Here is a 14,311-nt window from a genome sequence, read left to right as displayed (position 1 = left end):
TCAGATGTACAGTCCAATGACCATAGCTTTATAATAGCAATATAATACAAAATAAATGAGCTATCAAAATATAACTAGGGAGATCGTTGCAACGTGTTTTATCTTTAATATTTTTAACAGTGCCGCATTGCTTTTTTATGACACTAAGGAAAGAGAGAAAGAAAAGTGTGGCATGGTAAACTAAGGATTGGTAATGAGAGGGGTTGAAGGATTGTGGAAGCTTAAAAATAATCATCTCCTCTCCTAATTAGTAATTACCAGACCAATCTAACCATTTTCTAAATCTGGATAGACCTATGTTTCATTAGTAAAAACTACATTGACCAAAATCCGGAACTCGGGGGTCGACTTCAAATTTTAAAAGATTCATCTGGATAAAATTATGCAATTAGTCCAACTAGAATTACCACAATCAAACTCTTGGATCCAAAGATATTAACGAAACATTACTACTGGTATAGAATATGACATAAATTAACCAAGCTTTAATTTCGTAACTAAACTGGTACTGTGAAAGATTAATATTCCAAACTTTATAGGTCACTAACTTGATACCCTAGCTAGCAACGATCTAGATGATTCAAATCAACAATAACAATTGAAAATTAATAAATAAATCTAAAAATAAAACATGCAATTAATGAACAAAGGGAGAACGAAATTATCACACTAATCTTGCACAATCATTTCTTTAATTATGAAGATTATATATACAAAAGTGCTCGCTTAAAGAAATTGAGAGTTCTCTCTCGAAATCTCTAAAAGTTATAGATTAATCTAATCTATTATATCCAATCTATTGCTAAACTCGCTTCAAATATAGTCTTGTAAAAATTGAAATTGATTCCTATTTATATAGGCTAAAGGTCCCGTATGGTCCAATGTAGAGATGATAATGGGTACCCAAAACCATATACACGGGGGTTTACCTAATATAAGGACATGTAAGGATGATTTTTTTTTACCCGTGGGTACGCTAATGGGCACAGTATTGTACCCATCAGATAGACAGGTGCAGGTATTGGTATGTACAACCCATATTCACGTGCCATAGGTAACTTATACCAACCTCAACCATATATAATATACTCAATTAAGTGCATATAAATATATATTTGCTAAAAATATGATCACTGTGCATGTTTCTACATTATTCATTATTTTTCCTTCTTTTATTTACTTACATTTGATGATTTATAATTTCAAATATGTCGTATATTCATTAGATTTATGATATTTAAAATGTGTTTAGCGGGTATATAATCGGGTATGGGTTACCCGATGGGTTTTTTTACCCATACGAGTATGGATATGAGTACAATTTTATATCGGTGAGCTGGTACGGGTTATTGGATATAATTTCATTTCACGAGTACAGTTATAGGTAAGCACAGACCCCCTCCTTAGATCGTCCAGCAAGTTGGCCCGCCCGACCTAGTCACCTTGGCTCACACACGTTGAGCCCATAGGGCGACCTTCACTAGAGATAGCAATGGTGACCCGATCCCCGATTACCCACGGGAAACTCCTCCATTAGGGGATGAGGATGGGGAAGCATTTCCCGTCCCCGTCCCCGTTCCCTACGGGGACCCGTTAAACTTGCATGTGACCATGTTCTGTGTACTAGTTAATGACAAAAATAAATAATTAACTTGTCAATATACCACTAATTGCACAAATATGTTCATTTTGATGTATGCATAATGATATAAGTGACAATGTTTAACATTAATAACGAAGAATGTATGCCTTAATTATAATTTAAACGAGGATGGAGATCCACGTTAAAGGTTTATCCCCGCGGAGAATGGGGATGTGGAGAAATGTTTCCCGTAACCGCAAACGTTCGTGAGGATCTCCGCCGAGCCAGCCTCGCAACTTTGGGCCACCTCCCACACCTGGCCGAGCTCACGCCATTCTGCCAGTTCTCCTGCCAGCATGCCCATGCCGAGATGGCGCTGGCGAGTTCGTGAGGCTGGCTGAGCTTGGCGGCGGGACGCCACGACGACGTCGCCGCATGCCCATGCCCTTTCACCCTCTCAACCGGCACCTTCTCGCCGGCAAGAAGCTGCACCACAGAATCGTTCAGGAAAACGGTCGTCGCCGTCTACGGGATCGAGGCCAGGCTACTGTTTATCCAGAAAGACGGTGATGTGGGGGATGAATAGATGTCCAAACGGGTGGCCCGGCCCGGCCTAGCACGAGCCCGACTCGACCCGGCCTGTTTGAGCCCGACACGGTTAGGCCCGACCACTTAACTGTGTCGTGCCGTCCGACGGGCCTAAACCTCTTCACGAGCACGACACGGTGTAGACCCGACCGTGCCGAGCCGGCCCAAATAGCACGACCCATTTAGTGGCCCGTGCCAGACTGAGCCCACGCTCTACCTCCTCCCGCAGCGCGTCCTGCCAGCCAGCGGAGTAGAAGAGCTTGGTGCCGGCGAGGTCGAGCTCTGGTGGCCTGCTCTGCTGGAAGCCGATGGTCTTGATGTCGTCCATGGAACGCGCGAAGTCGAGGTCGAGGTACGGGTCGGAGTCTGCGAAGAACACCTCTGTCGTGGCGCCTTCTTTCTGCCCGTGGTCGGGCTCGGGGAGGAGCCACGACGCCGCCTCGTCCTCGTTGCTCCCGTCGTCGTCAGTTGCTTTGGGCGATGCCGCCGAGGCGAAGGGCTTGGGCGCATCGGCAAGCGCGCCGAAGAAGGGCGCCACGTGGAGGCGCTCGTGGCGGCGCGCGAGCGGGTTCGCCGAGTGGATGTCGGCGTCGCAGGAGGCGCAGAGCGCGGCAGCGTCCGCGCGGCACGTGACCACCGTCGGCGTGTGCTCGCAAACCTCGCAGAGCCAGACCCGCGCGTGGCGCGACCCGGCGCCGTGCGCCTGCGCGTCGCACCCGGCGCATAGGAACGCCGCGTCCGTGCGGCAGTAGAGGCGCGCCGCCTCGACGCCGCACGCGTCATGAGAGCAGCGAAGAGGAGGAGCCGAGTGGTGCGCGACGCGTTAGGATTACGACCGGTGGGTTAGGGTTACGGCCGCTGGATTTATGCAGCTGGGCCGTTGGGGCACGCTGTGGGCCGTGGCCGGCTTGGGCCACTAGGGCGTTGTGGCCGCTGGGGAAGTGGACTGGCAACTGTAGCGGGCCGGTTTCTAAGCCTACCAAATATCGGACCGTGCTCGTGCCAGCCCAACGGGCCGAAATGGCTGTCAAGCCCAGCACGCTCGCCGGGCCGAGCTGAGCCCGGGCCTGGATTAACTCGTGCCGTGCCGTGCTCGTGTCGTGCTAAAAACCTGTGCTTCGTGTCGTACTAACGGGCCACGTGCTTTCTGGACATCTATAGGGACGGCGACTTTTTTTTTGCTTTCGCTGATGCTGCAGATCTCTGAGAGTACAGACATATATAGTTGGGATCACGGTGAAGTGCGTAGAGCTCTTCGCGCCTCTTTTCATGTCTGCAGTTGAGAGCTCATGCGGCTACCTAAGTGAAGACTTCTCGTGGTCGTGGGTGCCAAATGCTGAGTTGCTGACACGCACAGCAAACAACAGCTGAACAGTATCCTCAGCACGGGCACTCAGTGGCTTCTTCGCCCAGACCCGTTGTGCTGCAAGCGGCATGATCAGCATGCGAGCTCGATCGGCCACGGTAGCGAGTCAGGCATCTTGGGGTTAGGAGGAGGAGGTGCGTGTCTAGAGCCAGTTGTTTCAGTAAACCTTCAGAGTGCCGCGTCTCGGTGTGGGGGTGCCACAAGCATAGGCCGGGCCTTGCTGTCTGAATTCAGAGACTCCCAGCCGCAAGATCCTCCTAGTAGTGTAAAAGCTGGAATCGTCTTCTCGCCCCATGGGTATTCATCAGAAGACTACCTGCCGCGTGTGGATACAGGCATACAGCTCCGGTGATCGCGCCAGTCTACACCGAGGAACAGCACTTTTTGCACACAGAATTTAATTAGTTCCTTTGGTCAGCTAGAAGAGATCATGCTGCCCATGGCAATTGATTACTTTTGCAAGAACGAGAAGGCGACGATCTACCAGATGCTCTGGAGGTCTAAGCATGGCACTGCGTACGTTCACGTTGAGAAGGCAAGCATCTTGACGTCAAGAAGCACGCGTGGACGATGCAGCGAGAAGATGAGTCCATAATGAATTGGTCATATATATGGGGTCTCTCACTTTGTCAACTACTTGTGGGCTACAGACGCACCGACCCGGTTGCAGGGATCAATCAAGGACTGCATTCACAGAGATAGTTATAAATCATGTAACACGGATCGGACATTGAACCAAAGTCAAAAATAGAAACTTCACAAGGATGTACTTATTATTGGTATTGGAGCACTGATTCGAATTTTAACATATTTTTAATTAGGTTTTTTACATTGGTCCTCTTAGTTTCGTCACGGTATTCGTTGCTACCCTTAGTTTTTTTCTTGCTCAGTTTTATCCCACGCTAGTTCTCTTTGCTCAGAAATCCGCCTGGTCGCCGTCTCCGTCCATTATAACGTGACTTACAGAGTGGGCCCACTACACTTCCACTCTTACCTACGCCACGCTACTCTGCGTAGCCGCCTCTCCTCTTCCTCCCAACGCCCGACTGGCGGCCTGCTTCTCCCGACTTCAACTCTCCCTCTCTCCTTCGCCTGGCAGCCTGCTTCTCGGATCTTCGGACGCGGCGCGGCAGGAGTCTTCTTCACCGGCGCGGCGGCCTGCGTCTTCAACGGCCTGACAGCAGCCACGCCGGGAGGAGCTCCAAGCCGATCCCGAGCTCCAATTTCTCGCATTCTTGCAATTCTTGCTGCTGGATCTACTGCATTCTTGCAATTTCTCGCAATATGTCCTAATCCTCCACACCTTTTGCATTTTCTCTTCCTTGGTCCAAGTCCACTACCCTCGGCACTTGACCTTATTCTAGTTTTTCTTGGTCTTCCTGGTGCTCTAGTCTGGACTGGAGGGTTGAGAAAGAAACCAGGATTCACGACCTCCCACTGATGCTTTGCCTCTATGGAAGGCACATTCTCAGCATATGTTGCTTTGAACTTGGCAATAGAGTAGTACTTATGTACATATTGATCAATTTCGCTGGCTACACCACGAAGAGAAGTAATGAAAAATAGGGCATGGGTGCATGGCAGCCCGATAATCTGCCACTGCCTACAAGTGCATGTCATGTTCGATAAGTCCACTGGATATCTCCATTCCCTCTTTTCTTTGTCCAACACTGTCACCTCTGCCTCAAGCGGTCTGCGCTTGATGAAAGACATTTTCAAACCTCTGGTCTTTTCATGCAATGTCTTCATCACAACTGGGATTATCATGTGGCCATGAAACCTCTCAAGTGCAATTCTTTGATGCAACTCAAACTTTACCATAAGCATTTGTCGAATCTTATCTAGCAACTCCACCAAATGAAGCCCCTTTGTTTTTCTGATCCATGCATTGAATGACTCTGCCAAGTTATTGTTCACATAGTCCACCTTGCACCCTTCACCAAATTTGCTTCTAGCCCATAGAAATTTGTGATGACTTTCAATGTATATTTTTAACCTAGAGTTTGTGTACAGTTGATTCACATGATAGTTATGCTTTCTAAGGCTATATGTCAATGATGCTGGCCATAAGTTGTCATCAATCAACTTTCCCTTGAATGATTTGCCCAAGTTTGAAGCAAAATGCCTCATGCATTCCCTATGCTCTACTCCAGGAAACACATAATCCACTGCAGTTTCTAAACCCTTGCAAGCGTCTGTGTGTATAGTCAATCCATGTGGAAACCCTATAACCTGACGCAAATTCTGTAGGAACCATGTCCAACTTTCTGTTGACTCTGCCTCGAGGATACCATAAGCCACTGGAAAGAGCCAATTATGTGCATCAATGGCACAAGCAGCTACTAGCTGGCCTCTAAACCTCCCATAAAGAGCTGTTGCATCCACTACTAAATAAGGCCTGCAACCAGCTAAGAACCCACGCCAACATGCTTTAAATGAAACGAACACCCTTCTAAAACATTCTTTGTTCAAAATCTTGCCATTCACTTTATAATCCACCGTATGATGGTGAATCTCAACAACACTACATGGGCACGCCTTCTCCACTTCAGCTTTGAAAGTGAATAATAAGTTAAAGCTTTCCTTCCATGGGCCATAAATCTTGTCAAGAGCCATTTCCTTGCCATAATACACTCTCATGTAAGGCACCAAAATGTTGTACTTCTCTTTAATCTTCTTTACCAGTTCAGTTGTACCAATGCATGGGTTATCTGTCACCCATTCTAATACTGCATCTGCACACCATCTACTTTTAGCTACCTTATGTGACCCTTTTCTTTCACTTGGACAAGTGTGAGGAGATGGATTCACTTTGACCTGAATAATTGTACTATTCCGCATACAGGAAGCATGTATCCTCCACTGACACCTCTCAAATGCGCAATGAACAGTCATTCTTGTTGGCTCACTCTTTTCAATTATATAATCATACTCACCTTTGATGCAATAGGTAGCAAGTGCATTCCTAAATTCGGTCATCGATGCAAATGTGTTGCCTTCTTTTAAGGATGGATTATCTCTATCATAATCATTTCTTGGTACATCATCACCTCTCCTTGCTCATCCACCCCATAGATATGTTTTCCTCCTCCTCCTCTTCATCAGTCTCTTCAAATTGTGCCCCTGTGAAAATGTCTCCATCATAGTCCTCAAATTCTAGCATATCCCACTTGTCAGCAAACTTAGGATATTGTCTCTCATCATCATCAGGAGCAGCAACTACTTCTATTGGTTCAACCTCATCATTGGGAATAATATGATTCATCCTATTTCATAGGAAATAACGACTTTAAGAACTCATATAGTAGCCAACATTTATAGAGAGTAGAGGGTTATGCTCCCTGCCTGGAGGAGACTATTGATGCTGTCAAGAATTTAAGCGTGAGCAGGGGCTCTGGATCCGGTCGCCTCCACTGCTCACGGATTCCTCCCTCCCGGCACGGAGCAGCGGCTCGCAGATTCCTAGAGGCACTCGAGGTGACCTGGAGGCACGGGGCACGGACCAAGAGAAGCGATGGTCTGATGACGCAGGAAGGAAAGTCGATCTGATGGGGGCATGAGCTGAGAGAAATGGCAATGGCACGCGAGCGGCTCACCGTGCTTCCCCAACGGTCGCGCGCGTTGATGTTGGCCTTCCAGTTCAGCAGCACCCTGACGACGTCGTGGTGGCCCTTGCACGCGGCGATGTGCAGCGCGGTGCGGCCGTCGAGGTTGATGCTGTTGACGTCGATGCCGCTGCGCAGCAGGCCCTCGATCCCTAGCGCGTGGCCCTAGCACGCGAAGAAGAGCGCGGACCAACTGCTCGTGAATTCCTCCCTCCTAGCGGCGGCTGGCTTCTTCCCTCCCGGCAGGGCGCCCCCACGAAGCAGCCTGTGGCCGGTGGCACGGGGCAGCAGCAGGTCCTTCCGGGTGGCTTCCTCCCTCACTCCCAACGGCGGATTCGTCGAATTGGAGCTACTCCCGGTGGGGCTTGGCGGATTCGTCGAATTGGAGCTCCTCCCGGCGTGGCGGCTCCTCCCGGCGGGGCTTGGGCTTGCGGTGGAATTGGAGCTCGGGATCGGCTTGGAGCTCCTCCCGGCGTGGCTGCTGCCAGGCCATTGAAGACGCAGGCCGCCAGCCGCCACGCCGCATCCGAAGATCCGAGAAGCAGGCTGCCAGCCGAAGGAGAGAGGGAGAGTTGGAGTCGGGAGAAGCAGGCTGCCAGTCGGGTGTTGGGAGAAAGAGGAGAGGCGGCTGCGCAGAGTAACGTGGCGCAGGTAAGAGTGGAAGTGTGTAGTGGGCTCGCCCTGTAAGTCACGTTAGAATGGACGGAGACGACGACCAGACAGATTTCTGAGCAAAGGGAACTAGCGTTGGGTAAAACTGAGCAAGAAAAAAAAACTAAGGGTAGCAACGGATACCGTGGCAAAACTAAGGGAACCAATATAAAAAACCCTTTTAATTAGATTATGTTATTAGCAGAATTGTTTATATATTTCACTGAAGTTTGTTTGTCCTAGTAATATATATATATATATATATATATATATATATATATATATATATATATATATATATATATATATATATATATATATAATCTTGTAATCCAACTTGTTGAGTTTGTGATCCAAATTCTAGATAAGGGACTGAGTTAGCAAGCGAAGTGGAGATTTGTGATCACCATATTCCGACCAATGCAATGAATCTACATAGGACTATGCGACCCGAGCCAATCCATACCCAAAACCAAATCATAGTGTACCAGGTCGAACACTCGCTGTGTTGAAACAAAGGCATATTCATTAATCCCTGAACACACGACATCTGGGTCCCGTTGGCTACTTGGACGAGCATGGGCTTGGCCGTAGGCAGATGAGCAGCTACTCGATGACTGAGAAATGAAGCTGAATTGCCGGAATCCAGTAACACTAGGCAGGGGCGGACCCAGAACAAAACAAGAGTGAGGGCACACTTATTAGGAAGGACACCAAAATATTAAAGCGAGGGCATCTCAATTAAGCTCAGCAGGGGACTTAATGATAAAAATCTAGACACTAATACTTGTAACAAAGCAATGAGCGAGGGCCTAGGCCCTCATTCCCTTGTATGTAGGTCCGCCCCTGACACTAGGATTTGCATTCCTCCAATATGCCCCAAAAATCACGAAGACCATCAATAAACTCTTGTATGAGGTGGAAGGTGGTGCTCCATTGGGCCATCGGCGTTCCATGCAACAGCCGAGAGGATGCTGATCTGGTGCCAACGGTCCTCGAGCGCGCCTCGCTCCAGTAACTTGGAGACCTTGGATAGCTCTACACGAACGGCGTCGATGGAGTCCTTGACGCTCTCCACCGTGGATTCGATTCGGAGACGCCACGATTCGAAAACAGATTCCAGATGGGATTTGTTTGGATAGGTGGGACCCTCTGTCCACAACAGATCAGCCTCGATACGTCGGTATCACCGTGTATCGGACTCCAGGAGTTGCGTATATAAATAAACACCACGCCCATATGCAACGCAACTCATCGCACGCACCATCTGCAGCGCGCTGCGCTTCGCCCTCTCGAGTCTATCGTCGCTCGAGATCCGTCGTCGTCGTCGTTATCAGCAGCAGCAGCAGCACCACCACCACCAGCACCAGCGACAGCGAGTTAGCGATGGGGAAGAGGAAGTCGAGGATGACGGCGAAGCCCAAGCAGCTGGCACCGAAGCTGGAGACCGACTTCACCTGCCCCTTCTGCAGCCACCCGGGCAGCGTCCAGTGCGACATCTTTCTCAAGGAACACCGGCCGTTCGCCGTGGCGTAGTGCAGCATATGCATGGAGTCCTACGCCACCAAGGCTCACGCGCTGACGGAGCCCATAGACGTCTACAGCGAGTGGATCGACTCATGCAGGGAAGCCAACGAGGGTGTCGTCGCCCCCCAGCCGCACCTCGACGGCGAGGCCAAGAGGAGGAGGAAGACTCAAGACGACGGCTCGTGACCGTTCTTGCAAACCTATTGCAATTTGCAAACATTGCGGTTGCTGCTTGTGGCGTTTCCATGCATAGGTCGTAGTTTTTTCCCGTTTTGCTGGAGCCCAGAATTGTATTGTGATTTCTGACAGGCAGCGGCGTCTGAAACTCCGAATTGTCCTGTGGTTGAAGCAATGCTTGAACGATGTATCACAGTTAATGTTTGTTACATAGAATAGTTGAATAAACGTAGATATTGTAGATGTAAATTCTGATGAGCCCATTCTTACGCCCTAATAAGGGTTAATTTAGTGGCAAGGGGATCACGGAAGGATTGGAGAAAATTGAGGAAGAATTTATAGTTTATTTCTTTCTCATCTCCTAATCCCCTTGTCACCAAATCAACTCTAAAGTTTAATGGCTAAATTGTAGATCATGGCATCCAAATGGAGCATATATATGGTATCTTCTTTGGCGGCAGGGCTGCAGCTGCCGATGGCCGCCGGGCACCGGTGGATACCACGCTCGCGGAGCAAGTTTCCGGGACGAAGCAAGTTTCCAGGCAGCGGCGCGCCAAAGAAGATGCAGCCCCACCTGTCGATGTAGCCCCACTTGTCATTGTCAGCCAGTCCCCCGTGCGTTGTAGATAGATGCACATAATATGCGCTCCTAGTCCAAGAATTAACCCTCAATGTGTAGAGACCTTTTTTGCAAATATAGACATTATAATATGTAAGATTTTTATATACTATAAAAGAGCGAGTTTTCTTTTATGTATCACGACCTTTAGATATAGATATAGATTTAAAGTGGAATCATACGGTGCAAAACTACAGCAGGAACGTAGAAACACGTTAGATCTGGTAATGTTGTCCTGCCGTTAGATCGAGGTCATCCGCGTCTCCAACTGGCACCTCCACGAGTTCCAGCCACCTCGTCCTCGATCGTGCTCGTCCTTGATGGGAACATGCATTTTTTTCTTGGTATATCGCACACAAGTCTCCAGACTCCAGCAACAACCACCTGTGTATGTTTCGTAGTTCTTACCCAGTTGATGAAGCATGAAAGGTCGAACCGTTTGGGCTTGTAAACCTTGAGCCACATGATACAAGGAAGCTGGAAGAAACAAGCAAGATTCGGTCAGCTCTGAAGTTACATTTCTGAACTTGATTTTGTATCTCAATGCCTATTAGGACTTGAGCATATCGATTATTAAGACATTGAGAAATTTGGAATGTGCCATTGTTGTTGCAGAAAGAAATGGCTCAATCATGGATCTCTAGGAGAAGGTACCTCGATGGAGTTAGTATCAGAAATTTGAGATCCTTGTGCTATTCTTGAGAGTGCACTAACTTGGTAGGATAAGTAAGACTGTTGATTCAGACGACTCTTCAGAAAATATCAAAGATATGCTATTACCATACCACACACCAATCATCCGAGACAATACAAATATTTCCCTAAAATCCTAAGAAGCACTAAACATGTGGATGTATGTGATGAAGCAGAAGGTGGCCTCACTACATTACGTGCATGTATACTGTAAATTGTCCTATATCGAGGTATTGATTGAACGATGTAGCGGAGTGACATTGGTCTTCAATCTTCATTCCTGTTGCTTGCATATAGCAAAACGACACAGTTGATCACTTGCTGCGGTTGGACTAATGGCAATAGATAAAGTTTCAAAATTGTTGTGGGTGGTCACTTGCTTTTGACTCATTGACTCCTTCGAAGTCGGAGTAATTCTAGTATACTCTGTCCAACAACATGTCCGTAATGCAGGGTATTGTTTCTCTATATATAGTGGTGAGATGAAATAGTTGTTGCATGCATGTGCAATTTTTCTATTTATATGTTCGTTTAAGATATGTGTGAAATAGTTGCTGCATGCATGTGCAATCCACTTGTTCGGATCTTTTGCTTTTGGAAATGGTAGCTCTTGTCAATGAGAGTAGCCTGCAATATGCTTAGATAAGCAGAAGCGGACTAAGCAGTTGAGAAAATTGACTTGATTCACTTGCCAGAAAAAAAACACAATCGATATTGCTACTGATTTCTCTCCTATCTTTTTACAAGCACAGTGTAAGGCCCAAAATTTGGTAGAGGAAAAAAATGTATATATATGTCATAAATAAAGAAAACAAAAAAAATATCTAGGATAGTGTTTGGAACCTTTGAAATCTTGGAGAATTATAAGGGCCTTTCGTATTCATGATCAATGAATGACATTAAATTAGTTAAGTAACTAATAAATGGATAAAGAAAGGATGACCTCTTGCCAAATAGTTTTGTGGTAATGAATTTTATGGACAACACAAATAAGACCTCCAATTTAAAATGAAAACATGAAAGGAGAAAAAGAGAAAAAGGAATTTCCAATAAAAACCATTTATTCCATCCATAAATAAATGACAATGAAAACAATAAATAATAATATAAAAAATAGTAGATGTTGTATTTTGGTGTAGGTGTATGCTCAATATTTGGAAACCAATGAGTTCAAAACGTGAATTAAATTTGAATTGAATTTAAAATTTGAAAAGGATATAGAAAAAGAAAAGAAAAATGAGAAACCCCACCTGGGCCGCATTCCTCTTGACTGGCCCACCTCCTATTCCTCTACACGGCCCATCTAGGCCTTTCTCCCGCGCAGCCATCCAGCAACCAACAACAGGTGCCGACAGGCGAGCCCTGGCGGTCAGCCATCTCTCCCTTGGTCACTTGCACGTGGGGTCGGGTTGGGAGGACCGTCTTCCTCCCGTGTTTCTTGCTGGATCGTTGCGGCGGCGCGTTGAAATTGGCGGCGGCATCCCGGTGCTCCCTCAGCTAATCCCTAACTGATTCCCCGTGACCGCCGGAGTACTCGTCGGTAACCTCGCCCCAGTCCCCTGGTCGTTGGCAATCTCGGCCAAATTTGGCGCAACGGATGTGGGCGAGCTCGCGCCGGGGATCGCGGCAACCACCGTGGCTCTTTCACCACGATCTCAACCACGCGCGGTATAAAGCCTTCCCTCCAGCACCTACCCTTCCCCTGCTCTTGCGCTCTGGTATTTTCCTCGCAACCCCGTCGTACCGCCGCCAGGAACAATGGGAGTTTGCGCCTGCTGTGAGCTCGCGATTGGGATGAGAGAGATGGGTCGCCGCGGGTGATTCACGTGATCACCAGTGCTGGGTCCCCGAAAACCGGTTGGGGAGCTCCGCCTAGTTCCCGTGAAGGAGTTTGTAGCATTGATTGGATGGGAGCTCCCTCTGTGCCTCTATGATTGCTCATCGGTGAAGCGCCTCCGCCGCGGGTCCGCCGTTCGCCGTGGGCAGCTCTGCGTAGTTCCTAACTTCCGGTAATCATCTTCCTCACAAGTACCCTATTGTTCCTGATACGCGTTGCTTCCTTCGGTTAGGAGTTTTAGCGCGCGGTTTGCCTTCGGGCTGATCGCCGGCCATGGCGCCGCTGCCGATGCTCGAAGCGCCGCTAGGGTCACGGTGGGGGAATGACTGGATAGATGGTGGCCGTCGGATGCGTATCTTAGGGCTAGGATTGATTCTAGTACTGCTAGTTCTGTGGCATGATCTGTTCCGTTGATTCCATCTCGGGCGGCCACGATTAGATGTACCTGTACCGCTTCGATGGTTTAATATTGACCGTAGATTGGAGATCATGCGGTTGAATGGAAGCCAGTTCACTTATGTGATCGAATCTAATCCACGCCTTAGATTGTTGATCCAACGACTCTAATTTCCCCATACCCCTTCGCCGTGCCCAGTTCGCATTTGAGCCCCTCTACTTTTACAAAATTAACCCACGGTCCAGTCCAGTGATAGCCTGAGTCTTGTACTCTTTTTCACCAGAGCCCCTGCGCTTCACGGTATTTGAGGCCCAGTCCAGAGACCAATAAAAATAAAAAATTAAGTATAGAAAATGATTTTTAATACAAAAACAATACTAGAAACTTGTATAATTCATATATAATTCATTTTAGCTCCAAATTGAGTCATTCCAGTTGCAATAATTTTGTATTAATATTGTCTACCAACTAGTAATATTGTTTAGCTGTGAAACTTGAATTAAAATTATTCATTTGGATTAATCTATTCTAAGCACTAAATAATTTCCGAAATTCATAACTTGGTAACCGCAACTCCGAATTTAGTGGTTCTTGTTTCTACGATCTCGTAACGTCACGTAGATTATTTTATGCAGTTTGATCTTATGTTTGATGTAATGTTAATTTTGCCCATACATGTTTGTTTGTATTGGTACGTTTAGCAGTGAGGACGTGTGTCATCTGTAAGGCAAGTTGGTACCTAGAATCTTAAGTGCCAGGAAAGTTGTGCCCTTGATTCACTTTTGTTACCCAATAATGTTCTTTATAATCATTTATCATGCATAGGTTTAATTTTGATGGGACCCAATAGGTCACCCTAGTCTGTTTATCCATTTTACCTTGTTTACCCCTGAATCATATGGGTAGTTATGCTATTGCTTTACATGGTTTTGGGTTAATATTTAATTATATCCATGTTCCAGTTATTTTGTTATTCTATTTATGTTCATGTCAAGATCATTATGTTATTGTTAATTGGAACATGGAGCTTAACTTGAGAAACACGTGCCACCACAAGGGAGGAATGGGACCCCTTGGCTAACTAATTAGGAAAGCTAGTGGAAGACTACCTTACCCGAAAGGGGCAAGGGCAGTAGGGGAGTTGCATGCAAGGAGGTTCTCGGGTTGATTTGCTGCGATGGCGGTCAGACGGGGGATGCTTGCAAGTGCTCTTCCCATAAACTGTAGCGGGTTTTCGGAAGCTAGTGGAACTTTGTAAAGGCCTCGTAG

The 14,311-nt window shown here is 47.2% G+C and overlaps 1 protein-coding gene and 1 pseudogene across 1 annotated transcript; both read right to left on the bottom strand.

The window, feature by feature from the left end:
• Positions 1-2,291: 2,291 nt before the first annotated feature.
• LOC103633651 (zinc finger protein CONSTANS-LIKE 4) lies at positions 2,292-2,954 on the bottom strand (the record flags this gene model as incomplete). Its single annotated transcript, XM_020541123.1, has 1 exon — positions 2,292-2,954. A coding segment is annotated over one exon (663 nt), but the record flags the coding sequence as incomplete, so codon positions are not given.
• Positions 2,955-4,169: 1,215 nt separating this feature from the next.
• LOC109940813 (uncharacterized) lies at positions 4,170-6,801 on the bottom strand (annotated as a pseudogene).
• Positions 6,802-14,311: the final 7,510 nt, after the last annotated feature.

Source organism: Zea mays, chromosome 7, assembly GCF_902167145.1.
Source record: "Zea mays cultivar B73 chromosome 7, Zm-B73-REFERENCE-NAM-5.0, whole genome shotgun sequence".
Classification (NCBI taxonomy): domain Eukaryota; kingdom Viridiplantae; phylum Streptophyta; class Magnoliopsida; order Poales; family Poaceae; genus Zea; species Zea mays.
Note: the sequence above shows the minus strand (reverse complement) of the source record. Positions and strands in the feature narration are given on the sequence as shown.